This window comes from Danaus plexippus, chromosome 17, assembly GCF_018135715.1.
Source record: "Danaus plexippus chromosome 17, MEX_DaPlex, whole genome shotgun sequence".
Classification (NCBI taxonomy): Eukaryota; Metazoa; Arthropoda; class Insecta; order Lepidoptera; family Nymphalidae; genus Danaus; species Danaus plexippus.
The window spans coordinates 931,203-953,156 of NC_083548.1; the positions used below are offsets into that span (position 1 = coordinate 931,203).

Below are 21,954 nucleotides of genomic sequence, written 5' to 3' on the forward strand. Positions count from 1 at the left end.
GACTCGCCTGTAAGTTCCTGACTTGTACTAGAGGGCGGAGGGCGGAGGGCGAGGGCTCAACCCTCAGTCGGGCGTCCTGTCGTGATCGGTGCATTAGTGACTAAAGTGTCATTTTCTTACGCAACCTTATCACGCCTGGACCGAAAACGATAAAACTGAACGACACCCCATTATACGAAATATTTAAACAACGGCCTATACATTTTCTCACCAAATATTTACGATCTTTCTTGAAATTTCGGTATACGTAAGAGTTAACTGTCAGTTTTGATGTCTTAGTAAGCGTTTTATATTTATTACAAAAATCTTACATACGACATAAAAAAATGGGATGACTTTCTCAATATTGATCATTGTTTGTTCCATCAAAATCTAAAAAATACTTCGACTGGACTATTCGCAGTCAAATAATCTTACACTTGAGAATCTTTGTGTAATTTGATTTCATCGATATGTCCGAAGACGCGGGCTACGCGTTACTACAACTTATTTATGAACCAACACTCATTTTACCCTTCAAGTGATTTTAAACTGCAGTCAGTATATATTTGCCAACCGGACGTTGAACTCTGTATCGGAATAAATGTTTGTTCACCAACAGACTTATTGAGCTTACGACTCGAACACAACTCGCTCGCGGAAGAAATATTGACAACTGCTTGCACCTAGTTCCGCTCTCTTAACATAAATACAACTACAATTTGAAGATTTTTCGATATAACGGCTGACATTAAGTTTTGTATTTGTCTTCGCGGCTGACAATATTATTATAAAATTTCACAAATATCAGCCGATGCAATACTTAAAGCGTTACAAAACAGCATAAAAATAGTAAGTCACTTTATTATTTTGAATATAGTCGCACCTTGAATAAAAACAAAAATGGTTTTAATATCATAGGACTAGAAATATCAATCTGCATAACTAATACTTGTAGCGAATATAAAGCAATATAATATAGGCTGGCGATACGAAAATAACTCAAGCGACCGGGCGTCGTATTGTGTCTATTTTGATATAAAAAATAATAACACACTTACATTACCTCAATAACAATCTCCGTTCTGATGTTTAAATTAATATTTAAACTGCTACTAATAAGATAGTTCTTAGGACTAATTAAAATTCCAGCGATGTCTCAATCAAAAAACATGCATATTTATATCACATTAAAGTTTCATAATAATTGTTTATGCTGCTTGAAAGATACGGAGGTTTTAGAACCGTTTATTCAAAGATATATAAAGTATATATTATTAATGTGTAACGTAAATTAAATTCCTAACACAAAAAGTAAATGAAAGCGGTCGCAGCAAGTCTGGAGTCCCACAGGACATCATAAATCTATATAAAACTATTGCACTACGGTCTCGGTCCGATGATATGATGCATTAACATACACACATACACACAGACACACATACACACATACACACAGACACACAGACACACATACACACATACTCACATACACTTTTTATCATCTCTATAGTCTTGTTAAATGTAGAATAACATAACTACATAAGATGAATAGTTTATAAATATTATTTTTGCAAAATTACAAAACTTTAGACATAAATTGAATTTATTTTATTAAAGTAATGAAAACGTGCTAAATGAACATATTTGTTGAGAAACTCGGAGACCTCCGTCACTAAAGACACCTCTCCAATACAACGCCTTTAGAAACCGTGTAACGTTTATCAACAAACTAATAATTAGTTCTGGAGCTATTTATAAAGTGTAATTGATAGACGTACATTCATATGAGTAGAGAGTTATTCACATTCAAAAGATGAATTGTGGCTGCTGCGAGGTGTTTAGTTATTCATTATATTAATGAGTTTCGGAGATAAATCTTCGACGAACACACTCACTGTTAATTAACTGTTTTTATTGTACTAATTGGTCCTTAGAAGCGCTTCTTGTTTGTACATTTCTATTGTATCTTCTCCCTGACAGATATCTTTATTTTTCTTTTACTTCTTAGATTTCACACATAATACTCCTATACACTATTCTTTTTAACAATCGTTCTTCAATATCTTCCCGAATATCCTGCTGAATCTTACATCAGCTGCAGTTGTATTAGGTGGTGATAGTTCACATCAAGCCTCATAAAAATCTGCTTAGTCGTTATGGTGTCACAAAAATCGCTTCAAAACAAAAACCATCTTTGTATGAAGAATACAGTGACCATTTAAAAAGTACTTTGAGAAATTCCCGAGAAGAATATTCATATACTTAACCTTATACAAAATATACTTTGAAATAAAACATTATATAACTGTTTTAATATTATTGGTTCCATCGTATGTTTTGTTATTCTCTCTGAATATTATATCTTTATATATATAATTGTTCTGTACTTTTGTATGTCACTCATCTCCTAAACGACTGGACCGATTTGAATGTATTTTTCTTCATGCTCTCGGTTGGCGCCCTAGATGGTTTAGATTCACTAATCATCCCAGCAGATGGCGCTGGAGTCGGTATCGAAGTTGTTTATTATGTGAAAGCTGCAACTTGTACTTACTTGTACTACTTGTATATTTTTTTTACATTTTCCATGCATTTATCCCTGAACGCAACTCCGATGTTCAGGCGGTGGGAGTTGCGAGCAAAAACTAGTATATGTATACTATACATGTAACAGCACATTAATAAAATTAAATAAATTTTTGAAGATTATTAATATTAAACATTTCATAGATATCAATTGGGTGCGAGATCTTTATTACCCTGATTATTTTTACATGAAGTTATCATTTAATACGCTTTAGAGCTTTGTACATGACGTCAGTGAAATTAGATTGTTCGATGTACTTAAATTATATATGTGTGTGCGTGTGTGTACATTGGTGCGTGGGTTTGTGTGTGTAATGTTTTACACATCACAGCCATGATAACGTTTATGCGTTTGACCAGATTTAATAAAATCATCATACGTACATCACGTTAACAAATACAAAACAAATCCTACACGCCACAAACGACTTTATCATATATGACATAAACTCTATAACCGCTTAAGACATCTCTGTCCGTCGTGTCGACTGTACAGCCTGTCCGCAAGTAGCCAACTCTATTAGACACAATTGTCCTGAGACTTCACATGCAACTAACACCATCATTATAATATATATATATTAAAATGATATATATAGTGTGTGGATTATTTGATATAAAAATACTTAGATAAGCCATACAATACATTATTTAAAATGTTGAAAACTTTTTTTAAATAACAGATGATAGTATTATTATAAATTATATACTTATAAAAATATGTCGATTTTATACTACGAAGAAAATAAATGAAAGATAATCGTAAATCGTTATGCATAGCACCTATATATTATTTATAATCACAATCAGGTAAACAAACAAGATTTTAAACTTCTAACAGTATAAACCGATGTAAAGTACGAAAAAATAAAATAAAAAGCGAAATTAAAATTGCACCAACGAAAAGCAAAGAAAACATCGACAATGTTCCGTTGCGTGACGGAAAACCAGCGATGCGTTACAATTCACAATCAATTTGCATGTTTGTGAAGTTTCCTACATTTTGGTGCATAAAATATACGAGACAAATGTTGCATTATACAACATACGGGCGGATTTCATTTATATATATATTAATAAGATAAAAAAAACTAAAAGAGTCGCCGTTCAGAAAATAGTGTAAGCATTATATGAGTTAGGTTGGAGGTTTACATTCAGAACTTAAAATCGGTAAAGTAACCTTAACATGCTGATAGTTTAATTGTTAATGAGGTCTAAGACTCCCGCGAGTATTCATTTAAATGAAACTAATATTTTTAGTATTATACTACGCGTATTTTATTATTAAAAAAAAAACGACATACATAAGTAACCGAAACGTCGCTAGTATGTAGTTTTTTAAAATAATAAAATAGTTTTATTTAAGTTCCATTGTTTCTATTTCAGCACCAGGATCAGATATCTAGGACTTTACTTAATACCTCGGTACAATTTCTCCACAAAACCGCAAGCTATATTTAGTTTGTTGAGGTTTACATGCGAGTAGGTGACGTTCTGATACAATATGCACTCATTAATACATTAAACTAGCCGTTATCCGCGACTCCGTCTGCGTAGAAAAAACAATGAAAAATTTTAACGCCGCACGCGCCACGGCTCGAGCGATATAATACTCAATTTCAGTATCAGTGTATTACATCAGCCACCCGCCAATAAAAGTCCCGTCAAAATCGGTCCAGCCATTTCAGAGAATACCCGGAATGAACTGACAGACAAAAATCGTAAAAAATGTTATTTAATGTATGTACTGTATATACATTACTCTGCATGTACTCAAAAACGGTCATTTCAATAATACAAACAGACACTCTAATTCTATTTATATGTATAAATATATTATGTCCCTTTGTAAGTTACATAACTCGTAATGAGTTGTACCCGTAAGTTAAGAATCGCTTAGGTTAAATTCTTCGACATTTTCTTGTAACACATATTTCGCAGCATCCCGTCTCTCATCTTAATATCAAACATCAATTAATGTATTCCATTAATCATTACCAATTAGTCCAAGTGGTCCGCTGGACAGCTGGTATGGTCATATCAATATCGCACTACCTACATACAACTTTAATTAACCTTCAAGGCTATATTGCTATTCTAATTGTCTGTTTGCTCGTGTTGAATGCATCCCTAACTCCTAAACTGAACTAATCGAATATATCTCAGTTGTTTAAGAGGCTGTGTTCCAGATGTGTCAGGACTTTGAAATGATTACGCTTTTAATAATGATGATTTAATATACAAGTCATCTGAAAATAAAATAATATTATGACATCACTTAATTCTTTTATACCTAATCATATGTAGAACAATCTGCCTTATTTGCATAATTGATTATCAGTACACCTCTTTATATCTCTCTTGTCTAATATAAGGTAATATGTCATTTTTTATGAGCACCATAGTGTCAGTCGATGGAAGAACGATTTATAGCCGGTTGTGATTTATGGTACACAACAGGCTCACTTCCTCTACGGAGATAGAGCCTCTAATTCGAGGCAAGCGAACCCGCCGGGAGTGGCTATATAAAATAACTTGGTGCTTCATTTTAATATAAAACATATAAATTATTTCATTAAATTAAAATCTAACAATAACATTATACATTTTATATGTTACAAATGTTATTTTTCTTTAATAAAATATGTAATTTACAAAAACGTTCTCGTAACGGACTCGTAAAATCACGTTCCGTTTGGCTAAGTCGTGGCGTCATTTACTTAAGATAATTCGTTCAAATATTATGTACATTAAACGAGTACAGAACAAACAGACATATTACATTGATGTTAACTTATCATCCACATTATAATATATTAATATTAATCTAGCTTGTTACAGCTGATTCGTTTGATATTGTAAAGCATATCAACTTTAGTACTAGTTCTCATCGTCTACTTAGATACTGACAGTTTCAACGTGTTTTATTAAATTTGATTTAAACCGTCGTCGCGTCGGTTGAAATGAGTCATGCAGTAACATACACAGTGAGTAACCTTTACGGTCACCGTAGAATCGCACCGTAATATTGTCCACTATAAAGCAACAATAGCTTCTTTTACATATTCATATAAAATGCGTTTTAATTAGTTCTATAGACCAACGAAATGAGAAGCAATTTTTATTTTTATGAATATTTCCGTATTTCATAATAATAAAGATATCTTGTTTTATGTACGTATTTATGGCCGCTGAATAAACACTATACGCTTATATACAATGTAATCCACATCATAAAACGCTTGTAGTTTGTTGAGAGAATATCTGATTCAGCTGTAATAAACATCTCATACAGACATCAATACACAGTAACTACACCTTACATTATAATGATTTTTACTTTAAAGCAATTTGAACTTTAAATCATATTCAAATGCAATATATAAAGTGAAAATTTCGTTGACACGAGCACGCTTTGAATCTAGAATCTCCGGGATAAGGGATCGCAGTTGCTCTTCCAAATAATCAATCGTGTTCTACATTTCACATTTTATATTCTCTATGTCAGTTTTTATTTATCTACAGCGTGTGACGTCACTCCCTTTGTATTATGGCGGAATAAAAGATAAAAAAATATAAAAAAAATCAATCGACAGTTTCGTGTAAAAAGCTACCTTTATGCGAACGTAACAGAAAGTTATACTTGTTAAAAGTTTACGGACCTAATGCTCTCACGAATAACTTGAATTTGTTTCGGAAAAAATATGGATAAGAAATGTTTTACATATCGACACCATTATGCTATGTGAGGAAGGTGTTTTTCCACGACACGTGTGTCACGTCACGGCCGCGTCACGTTAACGAGACGACACCGTTTCTATCGGTTTGTTTGTCACTCGCGTGTTATTAGTAAACAGTGTCATATATTTAACGAAGCCGCATGTCAGTAACGATGTTGATCTGGGAGTCATTAGCTCAGTAACTCAGTAATGGCATCCTTGTATCGTTTTACGATGTCTATAAAGAAATTAAAATGATTTCCATATATTTACGAATGAACATATTTTTTGTATTGCACAGATGTTACAGTATTGTAGTCCTTTTTATTCTTCTTGTGGTAAAGTTTAGAATCAATTTAAATACTATGTTTGTAAACGGTTTAGTTAGGCTAACACGTTTAAGGGTAGGGCGTTAAGTTAAAGCTGCGCTGTTCTTAAAAACTTTTTGTTTTTTTACAAATATCTATCAAAATAAGTATAATTTTTATTAATGAATATATTTTATTTTAATGAAGAGAAAAAACAGTGTCGAAATAAATTAGCAGGTCAAAGTAAACTCGGGATCATTGGATATTTGTTTTCGTTACCCCCGCGTTACCCCCGCGTTACCCCCGCGTTACCCCATACATCTCGCAGGGAGTTCTCAAACGCCTTTGTGTTTCTCGCTTCGTATTACCGGCTTTTCTGATAGCGTGTTATTAAATTTGCTCTCAGGTAGATTTGATTCCAAAAGGGAATAATACATTGCTTTTGTGTTATAACATTTTATAAACACCCGAACTATTCGTTGTATTCTTATATGAATCAGAAATTTCTTTCTCTCATTTTTCTTTTCCCGAAAAATTTATAATTTTTCATTTTTTTTATTGAAACTGCAATTCCTTAAACGGTTTGATTCAAAAAGTTTTATTTACCAATTTCTTTTAAATACTGAGCTGACTGTAGTTTTTTAATACAAGCTTTTATAACATCACCCTTATTTATCTGTCTATCGCATGTCGCATTACCGCTGGACATAACGTACGAATAAAGTCAGGGGTTTTTAGAGACTAGGCGAGACCGTAATATTAATATTTCCTTTATTTGTGTGATACTGCCTTTTTATCCTGCGTCCATCACCTATATTTACGACGTGTTCCTTCTCACTTCCTTCCTTTTAAACTATTGTTATTATCATTTTCAAAGACTTTCACTTAAGTCGTGTCAATAATTTTTTATTTAATCAAACCTCTGAACGTTCGTATACTTCCAAAACGTTTCAACATCCCTTCAAATCTTAATCTCAATCAAACTCTCTATAATAATGTTGATATATCTGTCACGTTGTGTACATTGCCAGTTTATTGCAGTAATGATGAGTTCCCATGAAGTTGGCGCTTATGTGACAATAGAGGGCGCTCGGAGAACTATTTCCACATAAAATTTAATACACAAAAACCATATAAAATAAATCAATGTGTATAATTTTCCGTGAAAATTATTAAAGGTTGGTTTTGAACCATTTATTAACAGTAGTTAATCAAAAGACATATTTCATGACTTTAGCATTTATCTGTAATCAAAATCTTTCATTTTCGTAAAAATTAATTTCGACACTAAGTATAAAAAAATATGTTTCTCTTGTTTATTACATACATAGTTTCTCTTTAGCTAGAACAAATATAATATTAGATTTTCTATCAATATTAAAACCTTTTTTCAAAAATATTTAAATATGATCCTCGGAAAAACAAAGAGGGAATATTCAGTCGACTATCCAGTGAATGTTAAATACGTTCTTATTGTTATGGCGATAAGGATCATGGTCCTATGTCGTAGACACATCAGATCTCATTGTTAATTCAGCCACACTTAGTACGTAACGAAGGACGACGCTCACACTTTGTACTTAATGCTTAGTTAAACGATAAATTTTATATGAGAACGGTATCAGAACATATTTAGCGAGTGTTTTATTAATGTCCTATATGTTTGGGATCAAATATCATTATTACTATGCATAGGAATTTATAGTATTGTAAGAGTTATTCAGACTTAAGAGTTTACCGATACGCTAACGACACAATTGCAGCAGTTTTATTGTACTGGGAATGTCTTATCTCGTAAATTTCAAATAACTTTTCATATATACAAATAAAGTGTGTAAAATTTTTATTTTCTAAAATGATCTCCTTTTACTCATATTTTTATTTTTAAATAAATAAAACAAATAAATTATGCCATATCTTTTGAATAGTATTTTATATATCACGGGCAGACGAGATGTGATGTAATCACGGTTACTGCAAAGTTACCGAAACATCGGAAGTGTTTAGTTTTTAAAAATAATAAAAAACGCGTAGTAATCCGGAAAATAATAGTTTCATTTAAGTGAATACTCGCAAGTCTTAAATCTCATTATAGTAAGGTAGTATGAAGCGATACAAACAATTGTCGTTTTAATTAAGAAAACCTCGAATATTGTCTAAGCTATGAATATTATTTTCAATAATGTTAATTATATATCTATTGACACTGATGTCGGTATATATGTAGTGTACCGATTCAATGGACAGGTTAATATGAAGGCGTTTGAGAGCATTCACAAAAATGTCACGTTTTACGTACGTGCTGAGACGCGGAGTCTGGAGAGAGTTACAAACGGACAGACACGCCAATATTATGTTGTATGGGCTCTCCGTAGATCAATACTGAATATTATATATTAAATAATAACATTTCTTATTTAGTTTATATTCTGATAGAAATTGTATTAAAAAAAATGATTTTTAGAATATTATATAAACAAAAATTCATACATAGAAAAAAATTATAAGTTCGGCGACTTCATTAAATATAATAAATGAAACGTACATTTAACATTACATTCATTGATATTAAATGTAAAACTACATTTAGGTATTCAATCGATAAACAAGCCTCTACATATAAATTGGTATTGATTGCGTTTAAAAATCCGTTTTAATATGATTGATACAAAATTATTTACATATAAACATTAACTAATGGAGTGTCTGTTTGTACTATGAAAATAAACTATTTTCTACTAAATTTTATCGTATGTAATTAAAATAAGATGTAATTTTTGTCTGTTTCGACTAATCTCTGTAACGGCTGGGCAGATTTTGAAAGAACTTTCACTGGTAGCTAATGTCTTCACGTGCCGTTAATTTTAGTAATATTTATGAGAGGTTTCGTCCCATTATAGATAAGTAGTTAAAAATCTACTGTTCTACAGACGAAGTCGTTGGTACAGCTTGTATTTTATAATAAGTACACTCCAACCAATTAGTCTTTCGTTCTTTACGTCAATTTAAAGTTTTTAAGTAACAGAGCAGAACGTTTTAGTTAATGAAACTCTACTTTATAATATACACGAACAGTTCGTGCATTCACAGTTACAGCGTAGACGATAACACCCTTGTATTAAGTTCAATAGACAGTTTACATTACGTACAAAATATGTTTACCCTGGTTCAGCAACTTCATTAAAATACTCTAAAACGGAAGTTCAACGTTACTAGTTTTATTTTATATAATTCAGTGTCCTTACTCCAAGTATTTTCATCACACTACAATCAGAGTTACCAGTTCTTCATGAATGAAGCTACGTCGATACTATTATATGCGAATGAACGATATACTTAACACTCTTCGTATTAAGTCAAATATGAAAACTTTAGCAATTACTCTTAACATATAAATATATATGTTACAAACAACGTATATTTGATTATCAATGTCATACTAGAAACGTCGTAACAGGTTAACACAGATAACTGTTGGACGCTTACAGATCTAATAAAAATACTCCCGACTTGGAAAGCTTCACCAAAATGTGTTTAGCAAATATACATTTTATTCATTTATAAATACTTGTGTCACGTTCTTTGCTGCATATTAATATAACGTTTGGGAATATATGATAATAAATATTTCATATGTTATAGTGTAATGGACAGACGATCAGATACACACAGAACGTTACACGTGCCGAGATCCGGGGACTCCCCGTGTCCTTCATGATTTATTCGAACCCACAAAATAATTCCATACATGTTATGAGTTTTTTACTATTGATTCAACTTGTATAAGAAATCTATAAAAAGTCGTAAATATATATTAAAATATATTCGAGAAAAACCTAGTTGAATTCATGAAATTAATAATTGTATTGATTAAATTCTCTTTAATTGTTGAATATATATATAACTAAAATTAAACAAAAAACTGAGACAGTATGCTTAGTACAAGTCAGCATCATCACACAATACGGAGCGTCAACAGCTTCGTAAATGGTCGCACTTTAAGGTAGGTTATGGAATTAGAAACGAGAAATTCTCCGTATCATGACAATACAAACTTGTGCTAAGCGTACTATTTGTGTTAATAATAATTTTTGCAACAATCCGAAATTAACACACAACAAAGGATACAGAATCTGCTATTTAAGTCGTGTAAAAATCTATAAATTTGAAATGGTTACAAATTAAAATCTATTTATAGATAATTAATTTTGCTATCAAGTGATTTATAGTGGAGGCTGCATTTACATTACAATACGACATGAAATATTAACAACGAAGAACATCCCTCGGGATCATAACACACAGGTTACATGGAAATGTTTTACACTTAGAATGCATTCAATAAAAAAAATATTTAAATTAAAAATAAATAAATCAAAAGAATTCCCAACTCCCATTTAACATCTCATTTCCAGCGCTCGACATTTTTTCCGTTTTTGATAAATTGCCAAATTTTAAGATTCCAAGCCCCTCCGTTAAGAAACGTCATTTTGAAGCGCGTCTTGAACCTAACTGAATTGCTCTCACTAATTAGTTCGAACGCGTTTAATGTATAATATAATTACAAAAAAGAAATAATAAAACAACCGGTCGTAGTATGTTAGAAAAGTTGTCCTTGGTTATGTTCCTCTGAACTCTAAAGACGTCACCAGAACATTTTTTTTTATTTAAATTCACACCGAATCTCCTCTTGAGGAAGGTTCAATGTGAATAACGTTAAGGACCTTCTGTTTTCTATCCATTATCTTACACTTAGTGTACTAGTTGTTAAAACAATTTCGACTCTTTTAATACTGCATTAGAGTCGAATGTTGTATAGTTTTAAAATACCAGAGACACATGACGTCCACTACATCAAAATCGAGCGTTCCATTTTCGAATTAATTCCGAGCCGTTTTCTAATTGGCGCGACGTGACTTGTCTGTGTTCAGATCTAATCAACGTGTTTGAATTTCGAATGTAATTTCTATTTGGTCCTTTGTGTCCGCCCGCGCTCGCCGCGGACTACATCCCGATACTCCCTCTATCGAATTCATTGGAACAGATTAACAAGCTATTTGACAGCCGCTCAACAGTGATTATATTACACAAATAATTAAAATTACCTTCACAGTATTAAATTTAATACACTTGTTGCGACGCAGAAAATAATTGCAAGTTTGTTTTTCTATTTTTGTAATATCGTTAAGTTGAACGCTGGGGATCATTAGCGCGCCTCATTAAAGGAAGGTTCGTGTAACAAAGTTGTCATTACACAGCCGCTATGAAAACTGAATAGTTTTAATAAATTTTCTCTAAAATATATATATATATATATAGTTGTTTTTTTATGTTATTATATATCTTGATATCTTCACGAGTTCGTAAACTCTTGCAATTATAAATATAACACGAAACTAACTGTTAATTTAGGTGTACATTTTTGACGTTTCGTAAATCCCACCAGATTGTGTGCACCTTCAGCTGTACAAGGATCTGAAGGAGCGTCAAAAGAGCGGACAGACAAAGGCCTCGCTGTCCCTCCAGCAGTACTTGGGCTTCGAGTCCGGCTTCACCCTGGACAAGGAGTCTAACACGCTGGCCATACTCTGCGAGGACGTGGTGCCGGTGCTGGCCTTCGACACCAGGGAGATGCTGATGCAGTGGAGAGTTAAGGTATACGAAGTTATTATATAACAGACCAGTCTTTTGAAACTGTTTAAATAAACTATAGATTATAAATGAACTTAAGAAAACTCGCGATTGTATGAAACCGATGTTGTTAATGTGAAATAGCTTATTACATTGATGTGCAAAATGTATAATAAATTTAAAAACAATACGTTAGTGAGGCAAAAAATATATATATACCTATATTCGTGAGCAGAATATGAAAAATATTTTTCTCTGATGAGTTCGTTGTATTTAGTGCTAAATCAATGATTCGTATAACCAATCCAGGTACAACATAACCTGGGCAGCAGTAAGGAGTTCGCGGCGGTGATTATATCTTCTCCGTCAGTGAAGCCAGGTCCAGTGAGGCTACACGCCTGCGGGCCGAGGCTGGCCCTGTGCGGCTCAAGGCCCCCAGAAGTTCTAGCCTTATGGGACATCAAGCTACTGAGGTGAGTCCTCGAATAGGATAGACATACACCTGCATGTCAACAGCAGACAGCATAAGAATTTAGAAGATTCACTTGTAGAGACTTATTGGCAGTTATAACATATAACTAGATAAAGCGAGAATTATTTTAGAATGTATGCAAAATATTACGTATGTTGTATGTATGTATTCATTGACAACACACCGAATTAAAGCTGAGGCGCCAGCGGCTGGAGAGTCGCGGACAAACATACGTTTGCCGTAATATATAACGAATGATGATCTTGTTCACATTATATTAGAAACTCCTTCATACCTCACTGAACGATACGTCAATAGTTAATTCAGATATCAATGTTTGAGATCACTCAACACTATGTCCTGGTGACGTCACACACCCCCCCCCCCTCCCCCGTCGCACGCCACTCGTCCTGTAGTCGACCTATTTTTCGGTTGCATCTGCTGTGACGTTTAAATCGAATGCCATTTACAGTCTAGTGAAGTGAACTGAGATACCTGCATTGGAAATATACTCGTAAACATAGAATACAGATAAATATATTAATCGAGTTAAGAAAAAAAATGTCCATATAATCCGTCGGTCGTGTTAAATTATTCCGAACTAGGATTCAGTTGAAAGTTATAATTAGTTACATGGAGTTCGTCGCGGAAGCGTTGCGCCGCCCTCAGAGTATAAACGTAATATTTTTCCTCTCATTCCTTCCGAGCTCTTTCTTACTGAATGGTCGTAATACAATCATCTCCCGGGCCGCGTCGAGTCTACTTCGATGTTTGTATTGTTAAATTCAGCTAGTTCACTGTTTTATATAGCGATGTTTCTCCTCACCGCCCCCCGCGGGATTTCATTCTGTTGAACGCAAGTAATAAAGCGCCTCACGCGAGCTTCTGTGTTTTTTTTATAAAATTTCACTCCCCGTGAAAGCTACCCGCGTTCCGTTTGCCGCTGAACATCCGCAGCAACAATTGCGCTTTAAATTATTATAAGTGTTCCATGATACGTGTGTTTTGGTATTTTTCTTTTATTATTAAAGTCTGAAAGGAAAGTCTTCAGTATTCATAGATACGATACTTACGATTCTCGAACAGAATACATCCGGTCCTTACTCCAGACGCCGCCAGGCTCGGAGAGATTTAGAAACCGTCTTCTGACGTTTTTAAAAAGTTGCGGAGATAATTCATATAATTTCGTGGCAAGGGTTCCGTTCCGGCGCCGCGGGATGATTTAGGGTCAAGTTATCTGAACTTCCGCTACGAATATATCACGAGGATTAAAAATTACCACAGCCAGGGCCGGGTGAAGTTTCCTTTAATATAATGGATTGCTTAATAGAATTACTTTGCCAATTACTAGAATTCTATACAAGCACGACTCAAATAATACCAGAGGTGAGCTAGCGTAATACTTGAAAGCCGCAAACGCAATCGGCACGAGTTCAGAGGTCGTTCACTAATAGGGGTGAGGTCGGGTGTACCTCACTAACTGTCATTTGTCGTAGAAGGCATTAATAAATTAAGAACACGTCGCAATTACATGGATGAGGCAATTTATATAACACTACGAAAATACATTAAAAATCAGAAGTTCCAGCATAGTTGACAATGAACGTTTTTAGAGTGATGAAGTCAAAAATATCTCGTAAACTAAGGCCTACGTCCCCAGTGACAACGCTCCTCATACGAACCGACACCAGTACTATTTATTTCTCAATGAGTTTCCATATCTACATATATACAATATTAACCGTCGATACTTCCGTTTTAATCTGCGACACACAGCGGCCATGATTTATGTCCTATAATATCGGCAAGCAGCTTATTTACAGCGATATTTTAGGATCACGTCGAAGGTCTAGGCTTTTTGAAAATATTATTTCATATGGCATTAAAACAACATAGTTTTCGTTTGAATTAACATCCAGACATGTACGAATTCAGCGAACAGCTTCGACGTTGGGTCGGAATTAAGCTCATTAAATAAAATTGGTGCTGGATCTCGCCGTGGTGGTAAATTGATAAAGAGCTTCCATCCATGAGCTGACAACCACGGGACATGATGTATGGTTGTCATTGGACGGCCGCCGGGTGATGCGATCGATGGTACAATTAATCTTCACCAGGATATTGGAGCCGTTTTAATTAATGCTCACAATTATGATGCACGGGATTCAGGCGCCACGGCGGGAAACGAACCTTTCCGAGTCCCATACAATGGAAATATAGTCAACTTTCATACCCGGTGCACCTTAAATCGGTTGTATCTGTATACTATATTGTTGACTGCTAAATAAAACCTTGGTCCACACAAGCTTTACAAGACGCTGCTGTCCTATATATATATTAAATTATAATCAGATCTTGTTTATCTCTTTCGACTAAATTGTCGTAAATAATCAAATAAACATACTCATCTGGTGTGATTTTATTTTGCTGCTAATAATGTTAGTTGTATCTGTTGTAACTTACAAAGCGGCTATCGACTAATTACATAATGAGGATCCCGCTCCAACAATACATGAGGGATTAAACGAGCGAACAGACGCTGTCCAAGATACGACCTGGAGCGTTACCCGTATATTAACATGTATTAACAGAAAAACTTATCCTCAAGTAACGTTTCAAATTAATGTAATAAAAAAACCCTACCAGTCTAATGTTAATGAAAATCTATTTAAGAGATATCACAGAACAAAGAAACAAACATTCATCACAAAACACACATTTATACTATATCACGTCGTGTTTATCACACCCGTCCCCTGTACCACAAACGCCCCGCAGCGACACCACCCTACCACGCTAACTAGTTGCGGGAGGAAATATTTAAGCTTTGATATCCCGACGTCAGACATCACCAAATATTATATTGTTTGTTGTTTAATTAATAAGCAACTCAATGTTGTTAATTACAATTAATATATTTTGATGCCCTGATACTCAAACAAGGGTCGATGTATGGCTATACCGCTCGGATCACACTCGGATGTTCCGATTCCAAATCATTTAAGAAAGTTATGCTAAAATATTCATCAGTCGTTATTCAATTCATAAATATTAATTAATAAAGTTTTAAAGTCGATTAAATAATACGTAGATACTGTTAAGCGGAATCACATTACCTCTGTATAAATAGAAGCGTCCCGAGCATCACGGGGAGCGAGTATTTGAGTTGCGAATTCAATCTTGGAGGAGAACTCAAAGAAGATCTAACATCCTTAATTTTTATCTCTTTATTCCAGCAATTAACCTTCCCTGAGTGCCCTTAACTTTCAACGGTTCGAACGGCTTTGTTCCGCTTGGAACCATTTATATCACTCCCGTTCTACAAGAGAAAAATCTTTTTGTTTTGACGTATGTACATATAAATGTAAGGACTCGCTACTGAATAGATTTTCATTAAATTTAACTAAAATATATCGCATTCACGATAAAAACTAAAGGTGTAATTTATCATAACATAATTGTTATCTAAGAGTTATATCAAATAAAAGATAGATAGATGGCGCTCTCGTTTCGCTACTACTTTTATAAATTCCTAAGCACAACTATTCAGTTCTCACCAAACACCATTCTAAATTCCATATGGACGAGGTCGCGGGCAAAAAGTTATACTTTAATATCATTAACTAAAAATATTTTTTTATAAAAATTGTTTCAAACAAAATAGTGGTACCTTAAAGCGCGTTCCATTTATCACTTGATCTGAGTTTTACTACACAAGTTAAAACACATATAATTCCTGTCTTAACTGCGGACAAACAAAAACATATTTACAAATGATGATGGACGTGGTTACTGTTACTTCTCAATTCAAACATTAGGAAGAGGTTAAGATGTTATATATTTTGTTTAACGTCCCGCATCAGCGACTTCCTCTGTGCTGCCACTAATCACACGAACAATACAAACTCCGGCCGCCATAACGAGGATCTACAACGGGATTGTATTATTTATTTAGTGTCTGTCGTGTCGCGTAATAAAAACAGCGACATCGGGGTGTCGTAAACTGTCGCAATCATTCCGCCAGCGGAGTGGCTCGGATTTAAATATTTTATGTCTCTCCAGCCAAAGCTTACAATTAAGATGGTCTGTTTATAGTCGCTTTATTTATTTGCTTATAACTTTTTCGATAGTAACTTTTATTATTAAAGGTTTACAGCGAGCGCGTTTCGGAACGAACCTTTAGGAATCCGCTTACAAAATTTGAATTTATAACAAAACTGAAACAACCGGTGGAAATCCCTTCTATATAATACAGTCATTTTATTAGGTTTTTATATTTCAATTGTGTTTGGATCGTTCAGACAGGTAGCGGTATTCCCGGTGACGTCACAGGTTCCGCACACACGCACCTCGTTAAGCACTATTCGCCGACTTTACCTTTCCTCGGAAACCAAGTGAATCTTGATAACCAAGATGGCGGTAGGTGGTCGGAGGCGCAACTTACGTTGTGTCAATAGATTAAGCTGTTATCAGCGAGTCAGTTAACTCACGCCGTGCAGCTTCGTGATGATTTATCCCCCGAGTTGAGAAACATTGATCAAACATGCCCACAGATTATAGTCGAGTGTAAGTTACGTTGGGAGTCGCGTTTAAAACTAAAACGGGGTGTTGGGTGATGCGACAACAGGTATTGATACGAGTGATAGTACAGTCATACTATTGTGTCTCGGCTGGTAATACGGAAAGAATACATTAGTCATCATAATACAGTTCGGCGGACGGAAGCTGCTAAGTCGTAGGACGTGTAGTTACATCAATTAAATTATGAGGCATTATAATATTAAGGCTGCCATTAAAGTTGAACGTGGCGCGCCTCCCGACGGTCTACAATGAGGTTCTCGAGGAGCAGCGGGCACTTAGTACTAGTTATCTTTGTAGTAAATAAACAAAATTAATATACGTGTATAGACATATAACGTAAGTGCTTTCGTACATTTTATTATATGTATTTATGTTCTGAATACTCGCCGTTATATGACTAGCTGTACATTCAACACAAACAAAGTAATATATATCATATCTAATAGCGGTATATTCCTGTACCTCGATAAAAGTTCATTATCGACGTTAATTGCGTTCTAAAACCAGGAGTAATGATGGACTCTTTGTTCCCAAAGTAATTGAGTTTGAAAACTCTCCCGATACTTGTACGGTTTTTCACACCGAGATATTGTTCTGTTGATTGGCTTTGAACGGATGTTAAATTTATTGATCCCGTAAGATCGATCGGTTGAGATGCATCTCACAGCTATACAGCGTTTGAACTATTTAAGATGATGCTATATTTTTAATTTAATTAACTCTATAACTGTTTGGGACCGAGAATATTTATGTGTAGGACATGTTAATCGCTGTTCATATAGTGAGAAATTGATGATACCTGCTCTGAATATGAACGACGGAACTAACACAGATGACGATTACAAACATTAATGTACATAAAATGTGTTGTTTAGTGTAGTGAGTTAGATTCTCGTTGCAATCGGTGTCTGAGACAATTGACGTAGAAATATATATAGAGAAACTTCTCACACAGACAACATACAAACTGTCTGTGGTGCTGAATCAATTAAATTAATATGAAAAAAAATTCCCTCTGAACTAATTTTCCAAACTATTAAATTGATTTTAATAGGACTCTATCGGGTAGGTTGATTTGAAAAACCTTAAATGATTTTATATCAACAGAAAACCTACTAAATTGTAGAACGTTATTCACCTTTTTTGACTCCGATTAAGACAAGTAATAACTATAACAGATTTTGATTGTTCTTGCATAACTAAATATCGTGATATCAAATGACATTCAATATTCAATTGATTGATCACAAATATAATGCCAGCCTCGCGCACAATAATTCTAATCTACATTTTACACATAGTTTTATACCCCGACTCCGCCTCTACATCCCGAGACATCGCAGCGTTTGAAATTCAAACGTTGAATGTCCAAGGAAATGAAATTCCCTCGAGGTCGTTATCAGTCCACTCGCAGGATATTAAATTTTTAATGTTTTATTTTGTTATCAGTTTATTTTCGTGTATTCAGTATCCGGTCACTTTGACGGTTAACGACTAAATTTGTTAAATGTTAATAAATTTGTTAAATGTTAATAAGAAAATAAAAAGAAAATTAAGCATGAAATGTACTAACAAAAAACTCAGAAACATGAACAATATCGCACGGTTGTTTCAATTTAAAACCTAATAGCAAGCCATTACAATCCGATGTCCATTTATCACAAAATAATTTATATTGCCGATACCTTACAAGGTGAATACGCGCCCGAAACACTTGCTATACAGTCGTTTGCACGTGATTTACGAACTGAAAACGCACAAACCGACGGTGTTGAGTTTAATTCAACACACGGTTAACAACGACTGGCTCGGAGACTATTTCGGACTTGGTCAAATTTAGTTATTTTGTAAGGCAATGTGAATACTGCATCAATCACATTGAACGCAGACATTAAAACTACGTAGATTACAGTAGTTCAGATAATATAATATATAGTAATCCGTGCGAGTATAATTGGGTAATAAGTTGAGAGTCGAGGTTGTGATACTCTCTGTTTCTCTAACGAGTTTTTAACAAGCCGTGAGTTCTTGATGCCCGATTGTCGTCAAACCTGACCTTCATCACAGAACCTATTTATTTGTATATAGTTGATGAAATAACTTTCAATAATTATCTTATTTGATACCTCACCTACCGTCCTGTACCATGTTTCATAACTTTATACACGTAGCTGTATGTTAGTCATAAATTTGTTTTATCGCAGGAGATTCGGTATGGTCGATAAGCGGTTCTGTGTGGAGGGGGGCTCTCGTTGCGGGAGGGGCGAAGGCCTATTCGTGTTCGCGGCGGAAGGAGGTCGTGAGTTGACCGAGCTGCTGAACGTGTACACTCATGAGGCTCACTCCAGACTCAGCATCGCCTCTAGGAGTGGATCAGGTACGCGAACATTGACATATTACAAATATATAGTTGTGAGAACAAATGTGAAGACGAATATATTAGTGATAGCTGGACGTATTATATTTGGTTGTCGGATCTGATTTTAAGCTGAAATAAATAGCATAACAGTGATTAGTTGTTAAGAACTTTAAAACTGTTTTATGTGTTGGCTTCATGGACGTCAACAAAATAAGCACTCTTATAAACCCTTGTAAACTCGTTATAAACATAAAGTTATCAAACAGTAACTAAGCTACATCTTTAATGCCATTAGTTCTGGAGAAGCGTTTCTCGGACACCAACTCGTGTATGGAGGACTGTTTCAACCAGTCCCTCCGCTCGGTGTCCCCCGCCTGGCCCGCCCCCACCAGCCACACTATGCACTGTCTCTCAGACTTGGACTCCAGTATGGACAGTAATGACGACAAGTTCCGACGACCGACCTCACTGCCGCGCTGTTCCAGTTGTGTGGGGAAGATCAGTCACTTGACCAGGTCAGGAGCTTTACCGGTTAATGCAATGAATCTGATGATCGACAGAAAAATTACCGTTCGTCGTAACATGATCCCCTTTTTTCCAGATCATCTACAATGAACACACCCGGGTCAATGATGTCTCCTGTATGGACGATGGACAACATAATGGAGAAGAGATCAGATTCAGATCGGGCGTCAATCTATTCGAGATCCAGTGGTAGTGCCTCAGAGTACTCCGTGCCGCGCAGCGCCTGCATGCTCGACAAGAGCTTCGAGGCCAAGCGCGGAAGCCCCGTCGCAGGGTGTACCCCTACCGTGCCGGTGAAGACCGGCTGCACCTGCTGGCAGCAGACGAGGACCTGCTGCTGCAAGAAGAAGACCTTCAATGGACCATACGAGAACTACGACGTACCAAAGACACCCATGCCCTTAATAAAGGTATCAAAACGAGTAGTATCGGTTATGTGATGTTGAGCAATTCATAGCGATGAAACCTTATACTGAACATACAATATACGTATCTATAATACTGAATGTCGTTTCAGGAACACCCCGCGGACTCCGCGGAAGCCTCCAGCTTGTACGACACTCCAAAGAAACTAAAATGTCTGACGGGACAGTGCGCGTGTTCACACAACGACAACCAGGAGGAACAAACACACACAGCATACACGGAGACAGGTGACACTAACGCCAACTACGTGAACGTGACGCCCCAGCAGGATATAGACCTGAGCAACTACGCCAACATAGACAAAGCCACTCTGGATGAGTTCGAGAGCTCCCTGAGGATACTCCGCAGCGCCGGGTTCAGTCAGGAAGAACTGGACGCGCTGGAAGACATACCGGAACACGACCGCGACATGGCCGCGGCGCCCAACGACGCCGCGCATCCGCCGGCCGAGTGCTGCAACCGACACGCGAGCTACATGCACATGGAACCTCTGGAGAACAGCAGCTGCAGCAACAGCAAGCACTCGGACAACATCAGCAGGATCAGCCACGTGTCGGATCCCACGCAGCAGTCGGAGTCAGACAACACCATCAGCACCAGGAGGTCCAGCTCAGCGGACTTCACCAAGAGGTACGACGACGACAGGCTCCAGGTCAGGGGGTGCTACACCCCCACCGTCATGAGGAGGAGCTTCAGAACGGATCGCATCAACGACGACTCCGCCAAGAACGGCGACACGGACAAGGACAAGGACAACAAGACACCAGCGAAGACGGAGAGCGTCACGCTGGTGACCAAGTTAAGGGACGCCGTGAAGATAAGGCGGTCGTCGAGCGTTCCGAGCAAGTCAGATAAGAACAGGGATTCGTCGAGCTCCAACGACTCCGGCGTGTCGACCGGCTCGCTGAAGCATCACAAGGGCGACTTCGAGTACGACGCCGCCAGCGGGAAAGCGGCCAAGAAGAGCAAGAACAGGTTCCGCAACACGCTGACCCCGGTGCGCGCGCCGCCGCTCAACGGCAACTCCTCGGACCCTCTCAAACACTTGACATTCCAGTTCGAAGAAGTCGCCGCCATCACGACGTGCGGCCCCTGCGACGACGACACCCTCACCAAGACCAAGAAGCGGGGCGGTGAGTTCCCACACACGCTACAACATAGAACTAACCAAGACCCCTCCTGGCCAAGCCGCTCCCATCAATCAATATTCCCTTACACTCCAGCCGAGCCGCTCTCTCCGTCCAAGCCACCACATCTACCAAGTAATCTCCAGTACCTAAACCCATTTCATCACAGCGATCTCATCAAGGCCGCGTTCCGCACTGATAACTTCCCGATAAAAACACTCGCTAATCTTATCGGGAA

General features: G+C 36.3%; 1 protein-coding gene across 1 annotated transcript in view; it reads left to right on the top strand.

The window, feature by feature from the left end:
• The window catches only part of LOC116771129 (uncharacterized), a 56,771-nt gene that overhangs the window by 33,303 nt on the left and 1,514 nt on the right, over positions 1 to 21,954 (top strand). The window contains exons 4-9 of the mRNA XM_032662859.2: positions 12,042 to 12,250; positions 12,536 to 12,699; positions 19,484 to 19,656; positions 19,934 to 20,153; positions 20,240 to 20,573; positions 20,681 to 21,722. Coding sequence (XP_032518750.2) covers positions 12,042 to 12,250; positions 12,536 to 12,699; positions 19,484 to 19,656; positions 19,934 to 20,153; positions 20,240 to 20,573; positions 20,681 to 21,722 — 2,142 coding nt within the window. The remainder of the gene's footprint in view (positions 1 to 12,041; positions 12,251 to 12,535; positions 12,700 to 19,483; positions 19,657 to 19,933; positions 20,154 to 20,239; positions 20,574 to 20,680; positions 21,723 to 21,954) is intronic.